The 25,425-nt window shown below is 41.9% G+C and overlaps 1 protein-coding gene across 8 annotated transcripts in view; it reads left to right on the top strand.

The window, feature by feature from the left end:
- The window catches only part of Ppp2r2b (protein phosphatase 2 regulatory subunit Bbeta), a 410,600-nt gene that overhangs the window by 97,130 nt on the left and 288,045 nt on the right, over window positions 1-25,425 (top strand). The window contains exons 1-3 of one of the 8 annotated variants that reach the window (XM_037197121.1): window positions 18,817-19,159; window positions 20,054-20,118; window positions 22,549-22,668. The exons of 2 other annotated variants lie outside the window; for them this stretch is intronic. In XM_037197121.1, coding sequence (XP_037053016.1) covers window positions 22,661-22,668 — 8 coding nt within the window. In that variant the 5' untranslated portion in view covers window positions 18,817-19,159; window positions 20,054-20,118; window positions 22,549-22,660. Of the gene's footprint in view, window positions 1-18,816; window positions 19,160-19,243; window positions 20,119-22,548; window positions 22,669-25,425 lie in introns of those variants that run through there. 5 more of the 8 variants (XM_037197125.1, XM_037197128.1, XM_037197122.1 and 2 more) reach the window with 5 other exon arrangements.

Below are 25,425 nucleotides of genomic sequence, written 5' to 3'. Positions count from 1 at the left end.
CAGTACCATACCTGAGTCAATTACCCTGGCCAAGTAGATGGGACATTTTAATCAGCCAATTCCAGATCTGTCGACAGGAGTGTAGGGCACTGAAACTAGCAGTTGTATAAGCCAGCAAAGGAAGGACAGATCAATGTGGGGTGCCATTAGACAGAGAATGGGGAAAGTGATGCAAGACTAGGGTACACTTGAACCTTAGATGCTAAACCATCTCCTTGCCATACGTTTCCATGCTAGCCCAAAATCTGTATTTTACTTTTTCATTTTGTTTTTATTTCATTTATGTATATGTATGGATGGGTGGATGTGAGTGAGTGCCATGTGTATGGGTTGGGGAGGTACCTACATAGGCCAAAATAAAGCCTCATAACCCCTGGAGCTAGAGGTTACAGGTGGTTGTGACCATCCAACGTGGGTGTCGGGAACTGAACTCAGGTCTTCAAGAAGTGTAGCAAGTGCTCTTAACCACTTAGAAATCTCTGCAGCCCCTTACATTTTACTTTTTCAGGTCACAGCTGTGATATGTGATGGAGAGATAACAAGGTGAATGATTGATAGGTGGATAACAGAGGATGGCATGCTAGGATATAGCTTTATGGAAGCGTATAGGTAGCTTAAACCTTGCAGGGCTGATGAAAAGCAAAGGGAAACCTGACTCTCAAGTCAATCAAATGTGATCACCACCTAAAACTTTAATATGAACTGAACTCTAAATTAAGGAAGTATTAGACAGGTAGTATTGGGCAACACAAGGAATGCTTGTTTTCCTTAAAGGAAGCTACAAGTAAAGAAATCTAAGGCTGTACTGAAAAACCATCGAAAGTATCACTCACTGTGCTGGGATTAAAATATGCATAGTTACAGCCATTACTAATCAGAAGGATCAGCTATTCAACACTCACTGTCTCCCATGTAAACTAGGAAGACAATTACTTTATAAATAAATACAGTCAAATTGGAACATTTATCCTTAAAATGAGTTCTTGGTTCCAGTGATATATTTTAGGGAATGACATAACTTACAAAGAATTATAAACACCCCTAAAAAAAAAAAAAAAAAAAAAAAAAAAAAACACAGAATTTGTCAAATATGGTCCTTAGAGACAGAGTTATGGTTTTAGTCATGGTAAAGGCTTAGGCCTAAACTTGCTCTCACCTGTAGGACCTGGGTTTTGCTTGCTTGACTTTGGGGTCCTCTCATTCCCAGGGCCTGAGACTGCATCATAATTTTCTAGTTTCCCTGACCTCCCAGCATAGTTGTAGCCTGAGGTATTCACTTGCTCATTTCAAGCATCGGCTTTTGAGGAAACGTTCCAGGTGATGAGGCTGTACTCCCAGTAGAAGATCGATTTTTCCCACACTCTTTTAACAAGGGCCTCGCAATTGAGACCAGCTGAAGGCCAGCCTGGCTCATCTGAGAAACAGAAACGCCTCGGGAGGTACTTCCAAAGATGAAGTTTCTATGTCCAGGTGAATTGTCCATTACATGTAGGCATGTTGTCTATTTAAAAGCTTGCAGCTAACTGGTGTTTGATTTTTCTCTTTAAAACCTGAGAATACAAAGGAAAAGTTTGGCTAAAATCCCTTCCTCCAAATATTTACTAACATTTATATATATATTTCATCTTTCCCTCTCTAAACATGTTTTCATTCTCAGCAACACTCCATCTGATAGCCAATGCCTCACTGATTGTTAAAACATCACACAGAAAGTATTTTCCATTTAAACAAGCATTTGTGCACTGTTGTCTCACACTGTTGTGTGACTCTAATGTGGGGCATGTCATGAAGATGATGTTGGTGACTCTGGGGTTTTTGCTGTTACTGCGTCAAGGGCTCCGCCATGGCACTCTCATAAACTCCCATGCCTGTTTCCTTGGGCTCAGTCAAGAGACAAAATTGCTGACCCGGCATTTGCAGCATCTCTGAGGTTTATGTTGTGAGGGAAAACTGGCAGTGGAAGGTGGGAAGGCTCATTTTCTCTTCCCAGGGTCTCACTGTTCTTTAGAAGTTCTGACTACCAGGGGTGGGAGAGTCTCTCACTACCATGGATGCTCTCTGTAAAGACACATCCTTTTCATATTTACTGTATCCGAAGTGAGATTGTATCATGCAGAGGATGGTGGCTTGAAAGAGTTGTTACAGATGAACTTGGGGATTTTTTTCCCCCTTGAAAACACACAAAGTAATAGATGTCTAGGATCTGAGGCATCTGAGACGCGGTGAATTATGACGGCCCAACCGAAGCAATTTGAAGTGTTGGCCCAGCTTTCCCTGCCGCCCACTGAGCTTCTGGGACCCCGTTGCCCCTGCTAACCACTTGCGGCAAACTCAGAGTGTACAAATTCAGTTCACCTCTTAGTCATGTCTCCCTGCATATGGCTCAGGAAATACAGAGATGAGCATGACAGTGCTGAGAAAAACTTAATTAGGAAGGTCACTGCATTAAAACCATGCGATGAATTCTACGGCAAACCCTTTGTGGAATAAGGCAGAATGTAAGTAAACCAAAATGATATCCATATAGAAGACAAACAGACATGAATTTGAAATCATCTGTCCCATGTGTTCCCTTGACTGTCACAGATAACTGGACTGAGCTACCTGTAACCCCAAGAGCCTGACCCTTAGTGAATATGTGGTTGCTCCATCCTTTAACCCGTAGGATGCCCTCTTCCTTGTGTTCTCACTTGGCCAACTCCTGTTCGGTCTCCGAAATGCTCCTTGAGAATCCCGTCCAACTCCAAGCCCATTCCCTATGTCTTCACAGCACTTCTACAATGCTTAGGACTTAGTACTGAATACAAACACTGTAGTACCTATTGGTGTACTCTAAGCAAGGGGAGGTAGGTGTCATCATGCTACATTCATAGAGCCTTGGGTAATACTGTTCTACCCAGTCCCAGCTCTGAGCACCTATCAGTGTTTGGGGAAGAAACACGAGGCTTGGGTAATACTATTCTACCCAATCCTGGCTCTGAGCACCTATCAATGTTTGGAGAAGTTTCCATTAACTCAGTCTCAGTTACGTGAGTATCAATTTTCTCATCTGCAAACGGAAGTTAATATGGCCCAATTCAAACAGTTGTCTGGAGAATGAATACTGATGAGGTACGAGAAGCATCTGGCATGGGTGGGTGCTGTCCAGTGAGCTAGCTTGTTGATCTCTCCCAGTGGATCAATGACCTCTAAGGGGCCATACGCCATATCCTTGCCATGATGGTCCTCAGCTACCCGGGATGAGTATATTTTCAGTACAAGTGTGTTACAGTTTTCACGCAGAGACACTAAGTCCACAGTCTGCAGGATAAAAAGAAATGAGAAAACAGTCTTCTCTTGTGGGCTCAGAAAGAGCCTTTTTGCTTTGTGAGTGCCCTCCCACTAACCGTGGAGACAGCTTTTGTTTGTTTGAGACTAGTGATGTGAAAAGCAATCAGAATGACTGTGAGAATCTCAGTAGACATGTTTTTAAAAAGCAACTATACATAATAAGAAATCTATGGTTGGTTCTTTGCTTTTATTTTACTGCTTGCAAGATTTCTTAAGGATGATGGTGGGGGGAATGCCTCACACACCAGCTACCTTTGCATGCTCATCAGCTGATTTCATCTGCTTCTCATCTTCACTTCCAGGGGCTTGTGATGGGTTTTAGGGAACCTTACTAAGCAACATGAAAGGCATTGGTTGGAACAATGGATACCCAAATGGATAAAACAGTGTTTTGTCAAGGAACTTTGGTGCTTATACTAGAAGGCATGTACTGTCTCAGAGCTAAGGACAGGGCCAAGCTCTCATAATGTATAAGCAGCTGAGCCAAAGGAAGGACCCTACTCTAAGAGGTCAATGCATTTCACCTTGCTTGAGCCTAAACCAATGGCAATAGAGCTTCCTTTGAGACATGATTCCTGAAATTCTATTGTCTGGGAGCATAAGAAGAGCAACAGCCAGAGCTCCCACTTGTTACACATCTCCCATTTACCAGATGCAGACACCCTCTATCATTTACTCTTCTGGGCAGTCATATAGAGTGCTGTACCCCCCCCCCCATTACACAATTGAGAGAGTAAGCTGCTTCCCTAAATCCCAGGCAAGGTCGGAGTATGAAAATCAAATGTAGCTCCACCTAAATTGAAACCTGTGAAGACGTCAGAAGTTAGGTCTCAAATGAGCAAGGTTCTAATATTTGATCCCTCCTTGCAATGATCTTTCCTTCCCTTTCCTCCCTACCCTTATTTTTAAATTGTATTATTTTAGAAAATAGCATGAAAATTCTATCCATGTATATAATTTTCTTCAAACAAATCCACCTCAATCTTGTCCCCATTTCCCCTCTGGTGAATACTCCCACCTTCCACATAGCCTTTCTTCTACTTTTAAGCCTATTGTTTCCTTTTTTTTATGTTGCAAGGCGCAGGACTGTCACAGTGCACCTGTGGATATCAGAGGACAACTTGCCAGAGTTGGTTCTTTCTTTCCACTGTGTGGGTTCCAGGGATTGAACCCAGTCATTAGGCTTTTCCTTTCTCCAGAGTCATATCACTCATCCCAACATTTCTCTAATTAAACCAAATTCTGCATATGACAGAATATATATAGTATTCATTTTTTTGAGTCTGGTTTATTTCATTCAATATGAGGATCTCCAGTTTTACCCATTATCCTGACAAGATTTTGTTCTTCTTAGTGGTTGGATAATATGACATTATATATGTAATACATTGTTTTATCCATTCATGGACACTTGGGCCTATTCTATAGCATAGTGATTATGAACAGAGCTACACTGAAAATGGACAAGCAGAAATCTCTATTGCATCCTGACTTTAATTATTTTAAACATATATCCAAGAGAGGCACAACTCAGTCATATGGTGGATTTTCGGTTTTTGAGGAAGTTCCATACTGATTTTCATAGGCTCTGAACTAATTTGTGCTTCTACAGCAGTGCATTGGCCTCTTTCCCCATAGTCTACCCAGCATTTGATGTCATTTGCTTTCTTCATGATAATGGTCATTCTTACTTGGGAGATACGGGATATCAGAGTCGTTTTGATTTACCTTTATGGATAAAGATGTTAAGCATGTTTTTATGTGTTTATCATCCATTCATTCTTCTTTTGAGAATGGCTGTTCAATGGGTTCCATTTGTTGACTGGCTTGATTCCTTTGTTTATTCACTTTTTGAGTTCATCATACATTCTAGATTATTAATCCCTTGTCAGATGAATGGCTGGGAAGGTTTTTCTCTCCCTCTGTAGGCAATCTTTCCACCGTGGCTGTTACCTGTTTTACTGTGCTAAAGCTTTTCGATCTCAGCCACCTCATTCATTAATTCTTGCAATTCTCTCTTACCTATTGGAATCCATTTCACAAAGCCCTTGCTACTGGTGCCTGTGACTTGAAGTGTTCCCCGCCCCCCGCCTCTTTCTAGCAGTTGCCAGGATTCAGGTCTTGTATTAGGGTCTTTGATCCATTTTGAATTGATTTTTGTACAGGGTGAGAGATGTATACTTTGATTCTTCTGCATGGGAATATCCGATTTTCCTTGCAGCACGTGCTGAAGAGGCTGCCTTTCTCCAGGTTGTGTTTTTGACTCCTTTGTTGAAAATCAGGTGTTAATAGTGATGTGTGTTTATTTCTAGGTCCTACTTCACTCTATGAGACTGTTGCCTACTGCCTTAAGAAGGCTACCTTCTTCTATGCTATGTCAACTTTATGTCCAGTTGTGGACCACTACCATGACACCATTACTACCTAGCAATATTTGGGGGGAGATTGTGGTGGTGGCTGTTCTTTGAAATGGGGTCTTTTATCTGACTTGGAACTCAATAGCTGTGGATGATCTTGAACTTCTATGTGCATTGGGGGGGGGGGCAGTGATGCATGGACCGTGCCACATATGTGAAGGTCAGGGGACAACTTGAGGAGTTGATTCTCTTCTTTTATTATGGGGGTTCTGGGGACTAAACTCAAGTTATCAGCCTTGGTAGCAAGTGCCTTTACCTGATGAAGCATCTTGCCAGCTTGACTGAATTCAGATCCTCCTGCCCCCACCTCCTCTTGCTGGGACTTCAGGCATGTGCCACCACACCTGGTTTATGCAGTGCTGGGGATCAAACTCAGGACTTTGTGCACGCTAGGTAAGCATTCTGCCCACTGTGCTACATTCCCCAGCCCCTCTAATGATATTTTCTACTCTTCTTCCAAACTGTACATGAAACACAAATCAAGCTTCCTTGAGTTTCCCCAGCATCCCATCACATCCTTTTCCATTTCCTCTTCTTCCCTCTTCCGGTCCTCTTTTACCTGGGATCCTGATACTTTTTTGTTGTTGTTGTTGTTATTGTCAACTTGACAAAAGTAAGAGTCTTCTGGGAAGAGGAATTGCAGGGAGAAAGTGCCGCCCTCAAATTAGCCAGTAGGCAAGTTTGTGGGAGGCTGGTCAATGCCGCCATCAGCAGGTGGTCCTAGAATGTATAAAAAAATGCAGGCCTAGCAAGCCCATAAGCAAGTATTCCTCTGTGATCTCTCCTTTAGCTCCTGCATCCACATCCCTGCCATGCTTGAGTTTCTGCTTTGACTTCCCTCAATAACAGACTATGATTGGGATGTGTAAGCCAAATGAGCCTTTTCCTCCCCAGATGCTTTGGGTCATTGGTGTTTATCACAATAGAAAGCAAATTAGGACACCTAGCTAACACTTTGGATCATGGCTAATATATTGCTTCTTGGAGATGTTATTTTATGACAGTTCACCACCTCCCAGATGTTAAGATAACTAGCTGCTGCTAACTGCTCTGAGCACCTTGCTCTTCTCCATGTGAGCTGGATCATGTGACACAAGTATTGTATGGTTGCCACGCCCTTCGTTAGGTGATGGTAGTCCATTCACGCTGTCATAAATTCCATCCTGGGTGTTTATTTGAGACAGAAACTTATTTCCCACGGTTCAGTAGGCTGGGAACTCCTGAGATCAAGGAGCTGCCTGATTTGGTGATACGTAAGGGTCAGCTTTGTGGCTTATAGACTTGCCTTCACATGATGAAAAGGGGCCAAGATCTTTCTAGATCTTCTTTGTAAGGTAATGTTAACTCCATTCCTGAAGGCATCCCATGACTGGGGTCCTCTCAAAGGTCTCACTTCCTCAAACCATCACCTTGTGTGTCAGGATTTCAACCCAGTAAGTTTGGAGGGACATGAGGGTGCTTTAAGTGCTTTGAGGACTAGGTCTAAATCTAGAAAACTCATTGGTGTGCCTGGAAACTAGGAGAAGTTCATCACATAATAATTAACGGATTAAGTCAGTTCATACATGAATTGATGACCGGTGGTAGATTAGAAATGCCTTGCAGTGGAGTGGTGAGTCCAGCCATCCTCCCACACCAGCGCTGAGGCTCACCTTCTTCATACTTTGGCATCCAGCCCTCCTTATGCACACATGTCCCCAAGGGGAGACCTGGAGGAATGTGGTTTATGCTATGGGAACAATAGCTCTGTCTCACCACAGCCAAACCTTCCACTCAAAAAAAATGTTTGTTCTCTGATTTCTCTTTCAGCTTTGGTGAAATGGGATACAACTTTCAAATATTTAATTTTAAGATTGGAGCTATAGCTCGACCTTAAACAAATTTCACATACATTTTTTGAGGCCAAAGACCCCAGCACACCCAACACACACACAGAGAAGGGGGGTTTATTTACACTTGTGAAAAAGAGTCTCTTATAACTCCAGGGCACCTCTGAGCATCTATTTGTCACTATAAGCCACAGGCTCTAGTATGGGTTTCGTCTTGCCTCTGTTTGGAAGCTTGCTAATCTGCTTGAAGTGGATGGAAATCTCACAACAAAGCGAAGTGGTCGTTAATAGTATTACAAGTGCAGTTTGTGATAGTTTTTTCATTTTGTTTTTTTCTTAAGAATGGAGCACCAAGGCCAAACTAATTATCTGTTGGAAAAGAGGGAGGAAATCCCAAGTAGTCATTTTAAATATCTTTTTGTCCCCAAAGAAATAATTAAGGTGTGGTGTTGACCTGCTTTCTAACCAGAGGACTGGGATCCATGGATACAGACTTTGTGCTATTCTTCTTAACCAGAGAGCAACTTGGGCATTTTTCTAGGCTGCTCCTCAAGGATCTAATATGTTAATTGAAAAAAAAAAAACCTTAGAAAAATAACTTTACAAGCAAACAGTTCATCCAATTGGAAACACATGGGATTATCTTCCAATCCTTTTTATTTCGAATCTCAGCTACTGAAGCAAAGAGGAAAAAAAAAGAAGTACAGAATTTCTCAAAACCAAGGCAGAATTAGTTACAATTCCAAGGTAGAATACGACCAGCTGTAATTAAAGCAACATATACTCTAATTCCCGTGTGGACATTTTGGTGCACATAATGCAGCTATGGGAAGAGACACAGTTTCCAGCTGCCCCTCTGATTCCTAAGACCCCCTTAATGCACCAGTAGCTATAGTTACAGGCCCTGATAGACAGAGTTTTACCTGCCCCTCCTGGAGCGGCTGACCCTCCCTATGAGACATCTCTTGGCACATATGAGGTGACTTGTCTCCCTGTCCTCACTGTGCTGTGACTCTGTTGATCACAATCAGAAATGTGTGCATAAAGTAGCACTCAGTGGAGAGTGGATTTGGCCCGTGGACTGCTGGCCTTGTCACACTCTTCATGGCATCTATTGTCCAAAGGTTTGATATCTTTGATGTTTCAATTTTTCCTTAAAACAAGGATGGAAGGCTGGAGGAATGATAGACTGGTGATAACTCTAGAGCACAGATGAGTGGGAAATAGAAATCCCAATTCACTGGGGATGGATTTGAACAAGTACAAGGAGGAAACAGGGGAGGGAAGAGTGGTACGCTGTGAATAGTTACTCAAGAGATGGATTGAGTCTTTCCAAACAAATTAGCACAAACATACTAAGAGAGATTCAGAGTATGACATTCCCTTGAAGCCTAGGGAAGAATGGCAGGGAATATTCCAGATGATGCTCATGACCAGCTCTGGGTGAGTTGAGAAGCTAGAGAGAGTTTTTAATTCAGTCCCTCCATGCACACGTGTACCTGTGCATACACACTTACTCATCTGTGCACGCATAATTCGCTTCTAAATAGCAGTCCACACCAACAACTAAAGGAAATACCTTCTTCATTATCAGTGACTAAGATAACTATGGTCACTCTATTGTCTGGTGGAGAAGACCAGGTTAAGGCATGGCTAAAACTCATAGACATATATCCAAGCTCACTTTGGACAATTGTAATTATTACAGCCATTCACCCAGGTTTTTTATCACACCTACTGATGAAAAGGTGAAACTGGTCTGAATTCCTTCCCCCAAACTTCTTGCCCTTCCCTGAGGATAATGAAATGCTAAAAAAAGATAAGAATTTGAGAGAGAAGGAAATTTTTATTTTATTCTATTTTATTTTACAATACAATTCAGTTCTACATATCAGCCATGATTCCCTTGTTCTCCCCCTCCCGCCCCCTTCCCCTTCCTCCTAGCCCACCCCCCATTCTCACCAGGGCAAAGCCTCCCCCCAAGGACTGAGATCAACCTGGTAGACTCAGTCCAGGCAGGTCCAGTCCCCTCCTCCCAGGCCGAGCCAAGCGACCCTGCATAAGCCCCAGGTTTCAAACAGCCAACTCATGCAATGAGCACAGGACCCGGAAATTTTAAAGTACATCCTTCTTAGCACAAACATACAAAAACAAAACCTCTTTAAACCTTTGATTTGTAAGTGCCCTTGGTAGAGCCGAAGTCAGATGAGGAAGTGTTGCCCATTTAGAGAGATGAGAGCCTGTGAGATGCCTCAGCAAGTGAAGGTGTCTACCCTACCCCCAAGCTTGATGACCTGAGTTCAAGTTCAGTCTCCCAGATCCCATGGTAGAAGGAGAGGACCCACTCCTGTGAGTTGTCCTCTGACTGCCACAAGCCCACGATAGTGTACACACACACACACACATACACACACACAATACACATATACACACACAATACACATATACACAACACACACACATACACACAACACACAACATACACACATACACATAATACACACAACACACAATACACACACATACACACACAACACACACACAACATACACACACAACACACACACATACACACACACACAAGAGCTCAGTGCTTTTAAAAAGAGAGAGATTATTAAGAAAGAGTACTATTTCTGAGGAGGTCTGTCATACATTCTCAAGAAAATGTTTCCTCAAAGCTGCAGGGAGATTAGCCAGCTTCTTCCCTCCATTTCCCATTGTGTAGCAGAAGATTAACAAGCAGGTTAAGTCTGCACTAGAAAACATTAAGATAGGAAACAAAAACATGCCCACATAAAGCATTTCTATCCCTGGTTTGCTTGTCGGTGCATTATTGCAGAAGGCTCTGGTTTGAGTTACAGAGATATCGCTATCCCCTTTGATCTCTAGTCATTGAAAAAGAGCACTAAAAAACGATCCTTGGCACAATAGGGAACAGAATTTCTAGGCTATTCTGGCAAGGCCAAATGAGCACCAATCAGAATTTGCCATTGGCAAGTCTCTGGCCACAGGGAAGGCTTTTTTTTTTTTTTTTTTTTTTTTTTTTCTTCCTGAAAAAGGACTTAATTATGGTATGGGTGAGAAATAGCTTTTTATGAGTTAAAAGGGAATAACATGTGGCATTTGATAAGCATTTTCTTGATGTCTAGTTACACCCAAGGGATTGCTCTGTGCCCTTCATAAGAAGAACAGTAGGGAGACAATACAGAAAAGACAATCTTTAGGCTAACAAGCCAGCAAAGAGAAATAAGCATAGGCTTCACAAGAATGAGAGCTTTGTGACAGAGGCCAGGAACATCAACAATGAGAGCCAGGTATGGCGCCGACATCTGCATTTTTGATGCCTATGTCCTTATCTTCTGAGTTGACAGCTCAAATTCATTTTGTGTGTGTGCCTTTGTGAGCAGTGCAGAGCAAAGATCCTTCTCTTGACCTAAGAAATCTGTTCAAGCAGGCTGGCTAATTCTCCCCAAGTCCCGAGCCTGGGCTAATTAGCTCTCTCTATCCTATAGCTGCTCTCCTTCCCCTGCCCACTAGAAAGGGAGTATGAGTTGTGTACTCCTCCCACAAATGAAGACCCAGAGGTGCTGGTCTATGTATAGCTAGAAAGATGCTGTTTGTGGCCTATAGTCACCTTATCCAGTCACCCAGCCTATCCCTCCACCCTGAACAAGCTAAGAGTACTTTCTCTGCTGCCCTTCTATTGCTTCCGTTCCTCCATGGCCACTCACTTGGCTGGCTCCTCACAATTCAGCTTTCAATTGTGGTGATATGTTGTGTACCCTAATAAAATTTGCCTGAAGATCAGAGGACAGAACAAGCCACTAGATTAAACATTGATGCCAGGCAGTGATGGCATGCACCTTTAATTCTAGCACTCAGGAGGCAGAGATCCATCTGGATTTTTGTGAGCTCAAAGCCACCCTAAATTACATGAGATTTATTCAGTCTAGGAGAGGAAACAGAGCCAGTGGCACATACCTCTATTCCCATCACTTGAGATCTCAAACTTTAATTCCACTATTTGGGAAGCACACACGCCTTTAATCCCAGAACTAGGAAGTAATGGCTGGGCAGAGAAAGGTATATAGGAGACAGGAACTAGAGCCTTTTCAGACTAAGGAGTCCTAGAGGTAAGATGTGGCTGTGGCTTGTTCCTTTGTCTCTCTGATCTTTCAGCATTTACCCCAATATCTGGCTCTAGGTGTTTTTGTTTTGTTTTGTTTTTTATTAAAAGATCATTTAGATATCAAGCTACACTCAATATTTGCAAGAATCCTTTGCTCTGCAAAGCCTTCTGGGATATCCAGCCTAAAGCAGCTCTCATTCTTTTTCTCTAACACATAACCCTGATTTATGTTCTTCATAATAGTGTGACTAATCAGAAACCATTCATCTATTGGTTTATATGTTTTTCATCTGCCTCCTGCCTATAGGACACAAATTTCATGAGGCAAAGAGCCACCTTCTAGTCTATGTCCCTAGCATCTAATACTTGGAATATAAACAGTTGTTTAATTCAACAAAAATGATGGGAGTGCTTACCATATTTGACCCTGACTATTTATCTTGGTTAGTCCTAGTTCAGTTCTGCAATATAGATGTGATTACCATCTAACAAATAAAGGATCTGAAGTTCAGAGATAAGAACTAACTCCTGAAAAGGGTAAAGTCAAATATGAACCCATGTAAGTCTCTTTCCAGAGACTACATTTTGCAGCTGCTACCCATTTTCCTTATGTATTGCAATATATTTTTTTTAATTTTGAGCTTATGTTGAAAACAATTTTTTTTTTGTTTTTTTTCGAGACAGGGTTTCTCTGTGTAGCTTTGCGCCTTTCCTGGAACTCACTTGGTAGCCCAGGCTGGCCTCGAACTCACAGAGATCCGCCTGGCTCTGCCTCCCGAGTGCTGGGATTAAAGGCGTGTGCCACCAACGCCGGGCTTGACAACAATTTTTTAATCAGGCTTACTATTTGCCTGCAAAACTTCTCAAAGTTTCAAAACTGCATGAATCAAAATACTGCATGGATCACCAAGATTAAGATACAATATCCATCAATTCCCAATAAAATTCCTTTCTTCCTCTTCTTGCCTCTCCTTTTTAAATACGAATTCTTTTCTTGACATTTACTCAAAGTATGTTTCCCTTAGCATTTCTTTGGTAACTGTTGTCTGATTTAAAAATATAAATATGGAAAGGACTAATAAGTGGGTATGGTTTTAAAAGCATGAAAATAGATTTAGAAATGGACACAGGAATGGAAACAGACATCTAGGAGTAAAATCAATCAAAGTTGTTATGCTTGATGTCCAAGTAAAGCAAGTCAAAATTGACACAAAGCCCTGACTGATGTGTGGAAGCACAAGAGGTGATATAAAAAAAAATTAGCTTCTATTTCTGAAGACATGAAGGCATGGGAAAGAAGTCCTATCTGCTCAACTATGTGATGGCTTTCTGGAGATCTGATTGAGGAGGACCCTCAGGCCAAGCCCAGACTTAATGGAAAAGAAGGTCAGCATTGATGACTGGAGTCTACACAGTTACAGAGTAATGAGAGACAGAAAGCAGGCTCTCAGGAATCCTCTGCTATTCCATGCCTAGAAGAAAGGCTTGGCAGTAAGAATGCACAGCAATATATGTAGGGTGCTCATTCAATGCTTTAGCTTGTTGCCAGCAAGTTACTCAGTTCCTTGTAGCGGTAGTATATGATTTGTTGCTCAAGTTATCTCACAGGCATCAGATAAATTTTATTGCTCCCAAGCCATTAGTGTATATTGTACTCAAAAATATGTGAAAGGGCATCTACAACAGAAGAAGAAAGATAATAGGCAAAGTCAAAACCCAAGGCAGAGCACAGGACTTGTAGCTATTGCCCTGTCAGGAGATAGAATAAATTCTCTCCCCATAATGAGGCTACAAAACTAGAAAATATTGACATCCATAACTATTTCCTGCTTCAAAAATCAACCAGTACATACAATAGTCTGAGAACTGTTTCTGCTTTTTAGATTACTGGGATTGCTAAAGTGTGAGGGTACACGTCTTTAATTCCAACCTCTTGAGAGTCTGAGGCAAGAAGATAGAAAATTCTAGGTCAGCTGGGGCTACCTGGTGAGCCCCAATCTGTCTTAGTTTCTTTTCTATTGCTGTGATAAGACACCATGGCCAAGGCAACTTATAAAGAAGGTGTTAAATGCGGACTTAAGGTTTCAGAGGGCAAGAGTCCACAATAGTGGAACAAAGGTGTGGTGGTAGGAGCCGTTGAGAGCTCACATCTCAAACCACAAACAGGAGGCAGAGAGCACACACTATGAATGGCATGAGTCTTTTGAAACCTCAAAGGCTGCTCCCAGTGCTGTAGCTGAAGTTTTCCTGTGTCCTGCCCGGTCTGCAGCTGCCCAGAACCAAGTAAACACACAGAGGCTTATATTAATTATGAACTGTATGGTCTAATGGCTCAGGCTTTTTATTGACTAGCTTTTATACTTTAATTAACCCACAATTCTTATCTATGTTTAGCCATGTGGCTTGGTACCTTTTTTCAGTTCTGCCTTCACATTTTGCTTCCTCTGTGTCTGGCTGGTGACTAGCAGTGTCTCCTCTGTTCTCTCTTTCTTTCTCCCTCTCTCTCTCTTTAGAATGTCCCACCTAACCTTATTCTGCCTCACCATTGGCCAAACAGCTTTATTTATCAACCAATCAGAGCAACATATATTCACAGCATATAGAAAGACATCCCCATCACAATGCCACACTTCCTCAAACCAGTCCATAACCTCTTAATCCTTCCCAAAGAGTTCCACCAACTGGAGACCAAATATTCAAACATATGAGCCTATGGGAGCCATTCTCATTCAAACCACCACACTATATTAAACAACAAATAAATAAACACACGGAGGTTCATGTTAGAATAGTACATACTTGAAATGTTCTGGCCTCTCACCCACCTCACTCTAGCTTTGTAGGTTCTGACAAAGTGAGCCAAGTCATGGTGACCAACAGCTTTTCTGTAGAGAGGGACTCGTGCATTTGAAGAAGTTGATAATGTATACACTCAGCCCAGAAATGATGGTCTTGGAAGAGGGTGGGTTGAGAGAGTTATTGTATGCCCTAGCCTGAGGTCACATTTGCATCTGGGAACTGTTCTGTTGCCTGAAGCTCTGCACATGGAGACACTGGAGAGAAAACAAACTTCCCCGGCTTCTGGTTAATATCATGTGTATGTGAGGCTTAAAAGAATCCAGCAGAACCAAAACTGAACAAGGCTTAAAAACAGCCTAAATTGGAATATGTGTCTCTGCCACAGAGAGAACCCACTGCAAGGATCGAGATCCCAGTGGTTCAGGGTTTGGGGGAACAGTTAATACACAGTCACTGGTAGGAACAGATTTAGGCTTGAGAGGCTACAAGCAAAACATAAACAATAGTGGCCATTAAGGAAAAAACATATCAGAACTCAGAACTCAGAGTAACATGATAAGAAAGGTCCCATTTAAAAAATAATACCACTGCATGCCAAGCAAGTATGGCCCATACTCAAGGCAAGAAGAGAGCAGTAGCAATGGTCTGGTGTTATGAGATGTTAGCAGGCAAAGGCTTCAAAGAAAATATTTTTTTTAAATTAAAGAATTAAAGGAAAGTGAGATAACAATAGATCAAGAAATGGAGGTCTGTAACAATGACAGAAATGACTGAGAAGTGGCAAATGGAACTTCTCGTAGCAAGGGAAACAATGGATATGAGAAAATTCACTAGAGAGGTCTCATATTCTTTCCCTGGATGACCACTACTGTTTATGTTTAAAGTAATAGCAGGCTTGAGAGACAAAAGGAATCTGTGAGCCATAAATCAAGAGAAGTAAGATAACCAACCTCAGAGAGCCGAGACAGATGACCAATCATGAAATGAGTCTCATAGGAGAGAAAAGAAACCAACAGAAAAGTACATTGAAATACACATGCGCTTGCGTATATCTGTCATCCTAACACTTGGGAGGCAGAAGCAAGAGGATTGCTGTGAGTTGGGGGTCAGCCTGGTCTATATAGTATGTTCTAGTCAGGGCAGGGCTATATAATAAGACCCAGTCTACAAAAGAGATGGAATATAAGGATGGGGAAGGATGAAAAACAGTTGGTGTAAAACTTCCTGTATTTGTTTTTTTTTATTTTTAAGTACTTCATGTGTCCAAGAATCTTAAAGAAACAGAGTTATTTTAACTGCCAATAGGTCTACCCCTTAACCATCCTGGCCAAACTGTTGAGGGCCAACTCCCAAAAGAATTTCCTTGAAAGCAGCAGGAGAAAAGTGACTCATTGCAGAGAGGTGAACATCACATCGGTACAACCAAGCTGTTGTCATCAGAAGCCCCTGGTGGCAGAAGAGTGACATGCCCACAGTGCAGGAAGGAATACTGTCAAATAAGAATTCTGTGTCAAACAAAACTGTTCTTCAAAGATGTAAGCAAAACAAGAACGTTCACAGATCCACAGACACTGAGCATATGAGTTTCCAGCAGAATGAATGAAGGGAAGAAGTTCTGCCCATGTGACACCACAGCAAGAAAGGAAGGCTTCACATGATAAATATGAGACTTGGTGTAAAAGGACCCCATAAATACATTTGTATCCTTTCCCCCAGTTTCTTTAGAAGATATAGGCTTCCCTGAGAACTTTCCCAGAGTTTTCATACTCTGTTGTTAAGTCTCTAATGTCTATAATAGCAATGGCACAAAGGCAAAAGGAGGGGATGGATTAGGTTGTAGCAAAGATTCTGGTTTTCAAAACTGAATCTGAATCAATGAGGAGAAGGTAGTGATACCTTAGTAATGGTGCAAGCCTAGAGCAAGTGCCAAGTAAAGAACACAGAAATATAGCAAATGGAACTGAGGAGATGGCGCACCACATAAAGCAGTTGCCATACAAACATGGGACAGGGATTTGGATCCCTAGAAGACACACAAATTTGCATGTGTAATCCCAGCATGCCTATGACAAGATCAGATACAGAGACAAGAACACCTCTGTCCATCAGCTAACGCATCATATATACACATGGAGATTGCTGTGGAATGATCCTCTTCTACACTGTAAAGATTTGTCACTCAAAGAAGATGGTTGTTGTGGTGATTTTTTTCTGTCAACTTGGTACAAGCTGTAATTATCTCAATTGAGAAAAACTCATCATTAGTTGCCTGTAGGCAATTCTGTAGGGGATTTTCTTGATTAATGATTGATGTGAGAGGGCCCAGCCCACTGTGGGTGGTGCCACTGTGAGACAGGTAGTAGTCCTGGGGTATATGAGGAAGCAGGCAGAAAAGCCAGTCAGCAGCAACACTCCATGGCTTCTACTTTGGTTCCTGTGTTGCTTGACTCTGACTTCTCTCAGTGACTGACTGTTACCAGGAAGTGTAAGATGAAATGAACCCTTTATGCCCCAAGTTGCTTTTGGTCATGATCTTTATCATAACAATAGAGCCCTAAGACAACAGTGAGCAATAGACCCCCACTTCAACCGAGGTGGAAGGCCAAGACCAACACCCAACGCTATCTTCTGACCTCCACAGTCATGCTGTCACACACACACACACACACACACACACACACACACACACACACACACACCAAATGCATATGTGCTACACATACATATGCAGTGCACGTATTTTATATACAAAGACATACAGTAAATGAACAGAAAACTAAAAAGGCACACTGAGAGTATTTATTCAACAAAAACATTGTAATCAAGGAGGAAACAAGTGGTCAGAAAGGCTAAGAAATCATTGGACCATCAAAGAGGAATCTTTGGCAGAATTTCTATTCTTCCCCCATGTGGTTTCAGTGAAAATGGCAATGGAGATCTATAATATCCATAATAAGGACTATCTATATACTGTTAGCCCAGGGCAAAATGAAAATATAGGGCCCCTCATTCAAAATGAATTTCAAATTTCAAGATGGGGGCAGTAGGTCATTAAGCCAAGCATGGGACCCTACTAGTCACAAGACACTCTGGGTTAACCCAACTTCTTTACCCATGAAGCTGGCCCTAGAAGCAAGCAGGAACTAATGCTGTCTCATTGTCTCACCCTCAGGATAATTCCCCTTTGGTGATTTTGATTGTCCTGATCTTTGCTATCCTTGTAACTGATGTCCAGCATTGGGCACAGGCCATCCTTTATAAATACAAGTTTAAAAGATCCAACCCAGCTGGCCCATCAGCACGAGGCAGTCATGTTTAAACACTCTACTGCAGATTGGTGTGGGGTAAAGCATGGGATCCCTTATCTGTTTCCCCACCACTGAGATTGTCTAGGATCGCTGTTCTTGTGAGCAAATGCAGTATGGCCAAGTCAGAGGGCCCTCTTTCCTTCCTTCCCCCTCTCTCCCTTCCTCCCTTTTGATTATGCTTTGCTATTATTATTTAAAATTTTTATTATTTTAAATTGTTATTTTATTATTTAAAAAATTTAAATATATTTTGATCATATTCTTCCCCTCTTCCAAGCCCTTCCAGAATCCCTCTCTACCCATCCAACTTTAAGTTCTTTCCCAAAAAACATAAAAACCCAATACAATAACAATACCCTCTCCCAATAAAATAAAATAATACCAGGCCCAAAAAGAAAGGAAAAACAAACAAAACCCACCAAACTGTAACCAAATAAAAGCCCACACACAAAAAAAAAACAAAAAAAACTGTGGAGTCCATTACATGTTGGTCAACTACTCTTGAACATAAGGCCTGCCTTGGAGTGGTTGATATATTCAGTGTCACTCCATTGAAGAAAAGCTGATTTTCCTTTTCCCAGCATGTATAAATGACAGTTCAGTTGTTAACCTTTACCCTAGCAGCTAGATTTTCATTCATTCATTCATTTTTAAACATATAACAAAATAAAATGGAATAAAATAAAAACTATCACACTGAAGTTGGACAAGACAAATCAAGAGAAGGAAAAGAGCCCAATAGAAGGCACAAGAATCAGAGACCCGCTCATTAACACACTCCAGAATCCCATAAAAACACTAAACCAGAAGCCATAATATATATGCAGAGGACCTGGTGCAGACCCATGCAGGCCCTATGCATGTTGTTTCAATCTCTGTGAGTTCATATGAGCTTCAGTCATGTTGATTTAGAGGGCCTTGTTTTCTTGGTGTCCTCCATCTCCTCTGGCTTTTACGCTTTTTTCACCTCCTCTTCTGTGGAGTTCCCTGAGCTCTAGAGGCAGGGATTTGATGGAGACACCCCATTTAGGGCTGAGAGAACACTCTTTTCTAAGTAACTGATAATTATCCATCCATTTGGAAACATTTAATATAAGTGACATCTTGGAAGGGGCCACATGGGTTTTGCTGGGGTGGGCTGGCCTGCTTGTGAGTATGGCTGTGACTTCTGGTCCCATGGCAGTGATCTCATCGTGTCTTCACAATCAAGCTTTGTGACAACCACAGAAAGAAAGCCCTGAGGAGGCTTCACTGGCATCAACATACATGATGGCACTGTGTGATAATACTTAAAATATGCAAGCCAGTTCTACCTGGGCTTTCCTGACTGAGCACTAGGATGAGCCAGTAAGGAATCCTCTCTGGTCCTTCAGACTACTGTGAGATTTGTATTTCTGGGAGGTCTGGGAGAATGGATATGACAATGGCCAGGAAACAGAGCTGTCACTTGTGTTTATTAATAATCTTTCCATTACAGCATCAGAGAAAATCTGAATCTCAAAAACATCTTGATCAAAAGAGAGAATCACAACTCTCATTTATGGAAAAACCCAGGAACAGTCCAAGCTTTGGAACAAGGCTTGGTTAGGTGGTTTCACTGATCATCCAAACCAATTCCTTTCCAAGTTTGTTCTTAGCTTTTCACAGTAACTTTCTTTTTCTGAAAGTTGGATTTCTTCATGATTCCAAAATGATTCAATAGCCTTATGGATCTTTCCTTTTCCACAAGATTGTTCAGTAAGGAGGGAAAATGTCTTTGCTGCTGAATTTCTAAGTCAAGAAGTATTTTTTTCCTCTGATGCTACAACAAACATCCCCTGGTCTCTCGTGGTCATAACTGAGTCATACATTTGAACTTGGCAAGTTCTAATTGGCACAAACCAACCACGGTTTCATTCTAGAGCTAAGAGTAAAGTGTGATGCCTCTAAGTACATGGGATGCATGGCAGAGGTGTTATGATCAGGATGGAAGAAAAGCCTGTGTACTAAGAGGATTAAACCAGCAAAAGCCCCTTACCCCATCAAAGAGAAAACATTGACAATTGTGAAGTCAGTAGCCATTGGGCCCTGGGCTCCTGCCCTGTCAGACGGGAGAGTCCAGGATGCTGAAGAGAGCAGGGAGGAAGTGCCAGGAACACTGGGCTGCCTCCTACCACCTAGCTTGCAGGCCAACATGTGAGTAACCCCAGAACAACAACAGGAGAAAAAAAAAAGGACCAATTGTGAATATCATCTTGACAGATGCTGAGCTAGAAGGGAGAGAGCCCTGGAGAGATGTTTATGTTAACAACAGCAGCAGCAAAAAGGTAAGAGGGGCTTCCCTAGACACTTGGAAAAGCCAGCAGTAATAGTGCAAACGAAAGCATTTGACTTCTTGTGAACCTGGTAAAAATGAACATGCAGGCAGAAACCACAGATGAGGGTGTGGCTCACACTGATGTCTGCTACACGCTTACCCCTGACCTAGGCACCATGTGGGACAGGTACAAGTCATACAGGCAAGCGTGTAAGCACAGTGTTTCAGAGCATAGGCTGGGAAGCCTCCACATCTAGGAACAAGTCCAAGCTCTGTCACTCACCCTCACCGAAGTGCTATACGCACCATGAGGATGCAGTGCTGTGGCTTGTGAGAAGAAGGTGACACATTTTCAAGAATTAACAGCTGAGAAAATTAAAGCATGCATCCAAGCGGCGGGAACACTTAACGTTCCCTAGAAATGGTACTTAGTCACGGTTTGTTGTCGCTGTTAGTTGTTGTTGCTGCCGCTAAGAGGTTCAGAAGAGGTGGCCTCTGTTCTTAAGGTGCCTGTCACAAGCTGTGGGGCATGCGGGTAATGAGTGTCACAAGAGAGACAGAGTCGAAATGACGACATAGTCGCAGGAAGATGAAATTCCTGCTCTCTCTGTATTAAGGAGCTGAGAAACATCACCGAATGCTGTGGGCAGGATAGTGCTTAACTGGAAGTGACATCTTTGGGGACTTTTTTTTTTTTCTATCTTTTTATGAAACCAAATCTTAAGCCTCAGTACAAGGTTATAAGAGACAGGCACCTGAGCCATGTCACCTGCATGATCATGTTCTCTAGAGAGAGTGAGGTGCCGCACGTCTCCTCTGCTGTCGTCCCGCGCACAGGAGATGGTATCGCTGCCACCTGCTCCCGTGGTAAAAGGAGCGGCTATTTGATTCATGGTTTAGTTGGGGCTATTAGCTTGTACTCCCGAAGGCATTGGATAATCTGTTTAACTGAACAGTCATTTGTCTTGTTTGCTGACTGCTTAGCAGATGGAATTGTGATCTGGGTAATTATTATATGGACATTAATAAGACATATCATTTATTAATTAGTACTTTGTGAGGTATGTTTTTTTTAAATAGAAAATTCTAGATGGTTTGGAAATATTAATCCCTGGTGTGAGCTTTTCAAATAAGCATTTGGGGGTTATTCATTTGCTTCTCTTCGATTTTTTACAACTCAGGAACAAAGGCCATATCTAACATACTGTACCTTGTAACCTAAAAAAAAAAAAAGACTGATCTTTTTCAGATACTGTTTAATTTAAAGAAATAGTCATATACATATTTTATTTCATTTAAAATATTTTCCAAAATTAAATTGTGCCTGAAGAATAGCTTTCTAATATAATAAAAGGATATTAGGGCATTTAAAAAAAGATGAATGAACATAACTAACATTTTTACTGACTCTTACACACAAACACACATGTACACACATATATATATACATACAATATACATATACATGCATACATATACACATGCACACACATATACACATACACACATATACATTACACATACACACATATGCATATACATGCATACATACACGCAGGCACACATAAACACAAACACACATATGCATTCATATGCATACATAAAGTGCTCAAGGTTGGGAGCAGTCTGGTCTGTGGCTCTCTGCCTATGGCCAGCCTCCTCTTCTCTTACATATATGCACCAGCCAGCCTCTGTGAAATCTGTCTTCTGACAGAGACTGACAGACACGCAGTCATGTAGCCAGTAGCAGTACCTGTGTGGGAGTAACTCAGTTGGGAAGTGCTTCTGAACAAATCCATCAGGTTATACATTGTTGCTACTTCCCTGAAGAACCCATTTACTGGCTCTCAGGAGAGTGCATTTTCCTCCAAAGATCTAGATCCTACACTGTTTTCTCCTGTCAGCACATACCACGGTTGATGCTTCAAGCTCTTTTCCTGGGCCCTCACTATATATGTCCTGTGCTCTACTCAGCTGCTTAAATGCTTGATGATGTATAACAAAGACAGCACACACCAGAAGTTTGCAACCTATGTTACTAGTTATAGGAGCAAACACCAGGCTACTTTGTTTCTCCACAAAATTTAAGCCAAGAACTAGATACAAAAGAATGTTTCAGGATGCAGAAAAGGGCTGAGAGCACCTGGATTCTCTCATGAAGTGGTGACATCAGCCTGCTGTTTCAGATACAAAGAAACCCAAATAACCCCAATAATGACAAATTATGTACTTTACTAGCACTTTCTCAGTTCTAAGTATCTTCAGCAATTACTCATGTTTAGAAGCCCATTATATAGATGAACAAATTCATGATGAGGACATTATGGAAAGTGACACAGTTATTAAGGGACAGGCTGTGTCAGCAGCTGCCATTGTATGAACTAACTCAATTTTTTTAAATGAATGTGTAATTCAGTGGCCAATTTTTCCCTCTTGACAGCTACAGAATTGAACTCCTGAGCTTTTCACCTGTAGCTCGAGCACTGAGCTTCTCCTTTGACCATACAGCCAGAATCTAGAGCTGTTCTTGCAGCAGTCTGTGGGGACATTTTATGTCCAGGTGAGTCTTTCTATGGCCCACTGTTAAAAGGGTGTGTGAACACAGTTGGCTGCTGCCCGCAGAATCAGGCATCAGTCTGGGAGAATGTGCAGATGCTGTGGCATGTCTCAGCTGGGTCTGTCTTTGTTGCCTGGGCAACCTCTCTAGGAATGTAAGAAACTCACTGTGGTTTTTGTTTTGTTTTTTTTTTTTTTTCCTATGTAGATCTGTAGGGAGGGTCAAATGATAATGCTGTAGGTTGCTTGGCTCCACTACCATGTATAGTGGAGAGACAGAAGCCATGTTTCAGGGTACAGAAAAAGAGGCAAGAGGCCTTAAATTCTTTCATGGATCAGTGACATCAGACAAGAGGAAGGTCAGCTTCCAGAATCCTGGCAGCCTTTTCTGCTCATTTGTTCTCCATGATAAACAGTCTGTACTAATTTTTTTCTGCAGTAGCTGTAAGAAATTTTATAAAGGCAAGTGCTGCAATTTGATTGTCAACTATGGGTTTGGAAATCCATCTTGAGCTCAAAGCTTAGCTTCTCAATTTGCTAATTGTGCACCCTTAGGCAACTTATTTAACCCCTTTTAACCTCTTTCCCCATCTAAAAAAAATGAGAACACTCCTGTAGATTTTGCATATAATTGATTTCCATTCATTTATTCAGGGTTGATTTATGTGTCAGGCATTCAACTAGATGCCAGAGAAACAGCTGGGAATTAGGAATGTGCCAGTCTCCACAGAGGCTAAATCTATTACAAAGAGTGTGTATTTGTTACTTTTATTGTTGCTGCCATCAAACACCTGACCAGAGGCAATTTAAGGGAGAAGGGGTTTATTTTGGCTCAGTGTTTGGGGTATAGTCCATCCTAGTAGGAAAGCATGGTGGTAAGAGCAGTCTCAACTGTGGCAGCTGGAACAGGAGGCTGCTTGCTCATATCTGGAAGGATCAGGAAGCAGAAAGAGTCAAGAATCAGGGTGGATTAAAAACTTCAAGGCCTATCACTCAGCAACTCATTTCCTCTAGCAAGACCCCACATCTCAAAGGTTCTGAACCACACAAAGCTGAGAATCAAAGGTTTAAGTACGTCAGCCTGTGGGGGACATTTTACACTCCAACCATATCAAAAAATGTGTTTAAATAGTCGCTTTGAGTAATGAGCTAGGAGAAACGCAAATGACAGGGAACCATACCTAGTTGAGGGAATTTGAGGCAAACTTTCTAAAGAAAATATATTAGGATCTCAGAGTGTGAGTCAGCCAGGTGAGGAGCAGAAGAAATCATTTATAAGTGATCATATTCAAAGAGCAAAACATAAGAGCAACAGCAAAACACAGGAGGAAACAAAAGAATCTGAATACAGATAAGATAAAGCCATTCTAGAAACATCTGCAGCGACATGAGATTCGGAGAGGGCAAAGGTCAGCGGAGACTCCAAAGAGTCTCACACACTTGGTTAAAACATTTACACTGTTCTGTAACAGGTAGGCAATGTCCTTAGAAGATGAAAGTGGGAATGCTATGTAGAGCTGGGAGAAGCTTAGCACAGTGCAAGGACCCTAGTAACTCTGTGTTGGGCACGTGGTATCATTAACCTCAGCTTATAGTCATTGCTCCTTGTGTTACCAATGTAAGATAAAAGACCAAAATTCTGCCTCTGCTATGGAAAGAAGCTTATGGCGGCCGCTTCTGGAAAGACTGGTAAAACCATTCTTGACAAGTGGCAGACAGAGAGCAGAGCCCAAGCAAGCTTCTTTGCAAGCGTACCTCCCCCTCCTTTTTCTGCTCATCCCCCTTACAGCCTCCTCAATGAATTCACACACTTGTTTAGTGATGTGAAGTCATAATTCTTCCTGGTAGTTCTGTCATTCCTATAACTGATTCTTGGCTGGAGCCTAAACATACAAAAATTGTAGGTGGACCAGATTATACGTTTGCAAGGAAAGCCAGGAGTTGGGAGGGGTGAGCAGGACAGGAGTGGTGGAGAGGAGAGCCCAACACTCCAGGCTTAAGTCAGCATCCCTGAAAAGCAGAGGTAGACAGCAAGATGACATATATACATTCACCAGGGTCAAATAGCTCTGTGCTTTGTTGTCAGATGCTTTGCATTCTTAGGTAGCAGTGATAACTGCAGGACTTGGTGAAACAGGAGGAGAGCCAGACTACTCATTTTCAGTTCTTTACACTCTTCACTTTCCTTCACCATAGGTCTTGCTGTGTTTAGATTGTGACATAAGATTGCATTAAAAACTTAAAATGTCTGACTTAGGCAGTACAGTAGTGTTAGAATACTCGCTGGAACTCAGATGGTCCGTATGAATGTAGTATTAGAATATTCGCTGGAACTCAGATGGTCCGTGATGAATGTAGAATTAGAATATTCGCTGGAACTCGGATGGTCCGTGATGAATGTGTAGCCTATTTTGTTTATGTAAAAATGTGAAGTGACCTCAATGGTGAGATTCTGACACCAGTCCTACCACACATGTGTGTCCTTAGGCGTAACTCCAACATCTCTATTAAATGATGATCCTTATCTATCAAATCAAGTCCCGACTTACAGTTCCAATAATCGCTAAAAACTAAGAACAGGGTGCATACTAGTTTGGGCTCCAGAGTTCTGTACATAGGAGGATCCTGGCTTGGAGCAGTTAAATGGTGAGGGAAACTACAGGAACTGGGTGAGAAAAGCACAGTTGACAGATGATGACAGTCGAGGAGAACATGCAGCAAGGGTCAGAGACGGATACCAGGAAAGGCTGCCACAGCTGCT

This window comes from Peromyscus leucopus, chromosome 19 (genome assembly GCF_004664715.2).
Source record: "Peromyscus leucopus breed LL Stock chromosome 19, UCI_PerLeu_2.1, whole genome shotgun sequence".
Lineage (NCBI taxonomy): Eukaryota > Metazoa > Chordata > Mammalia > Rodentia > Cricetidae > Peromyscus > Peromyscus leucopus.
This window is presented reverse-complemented; position numbering and strand designations above follow the sequence as displayed.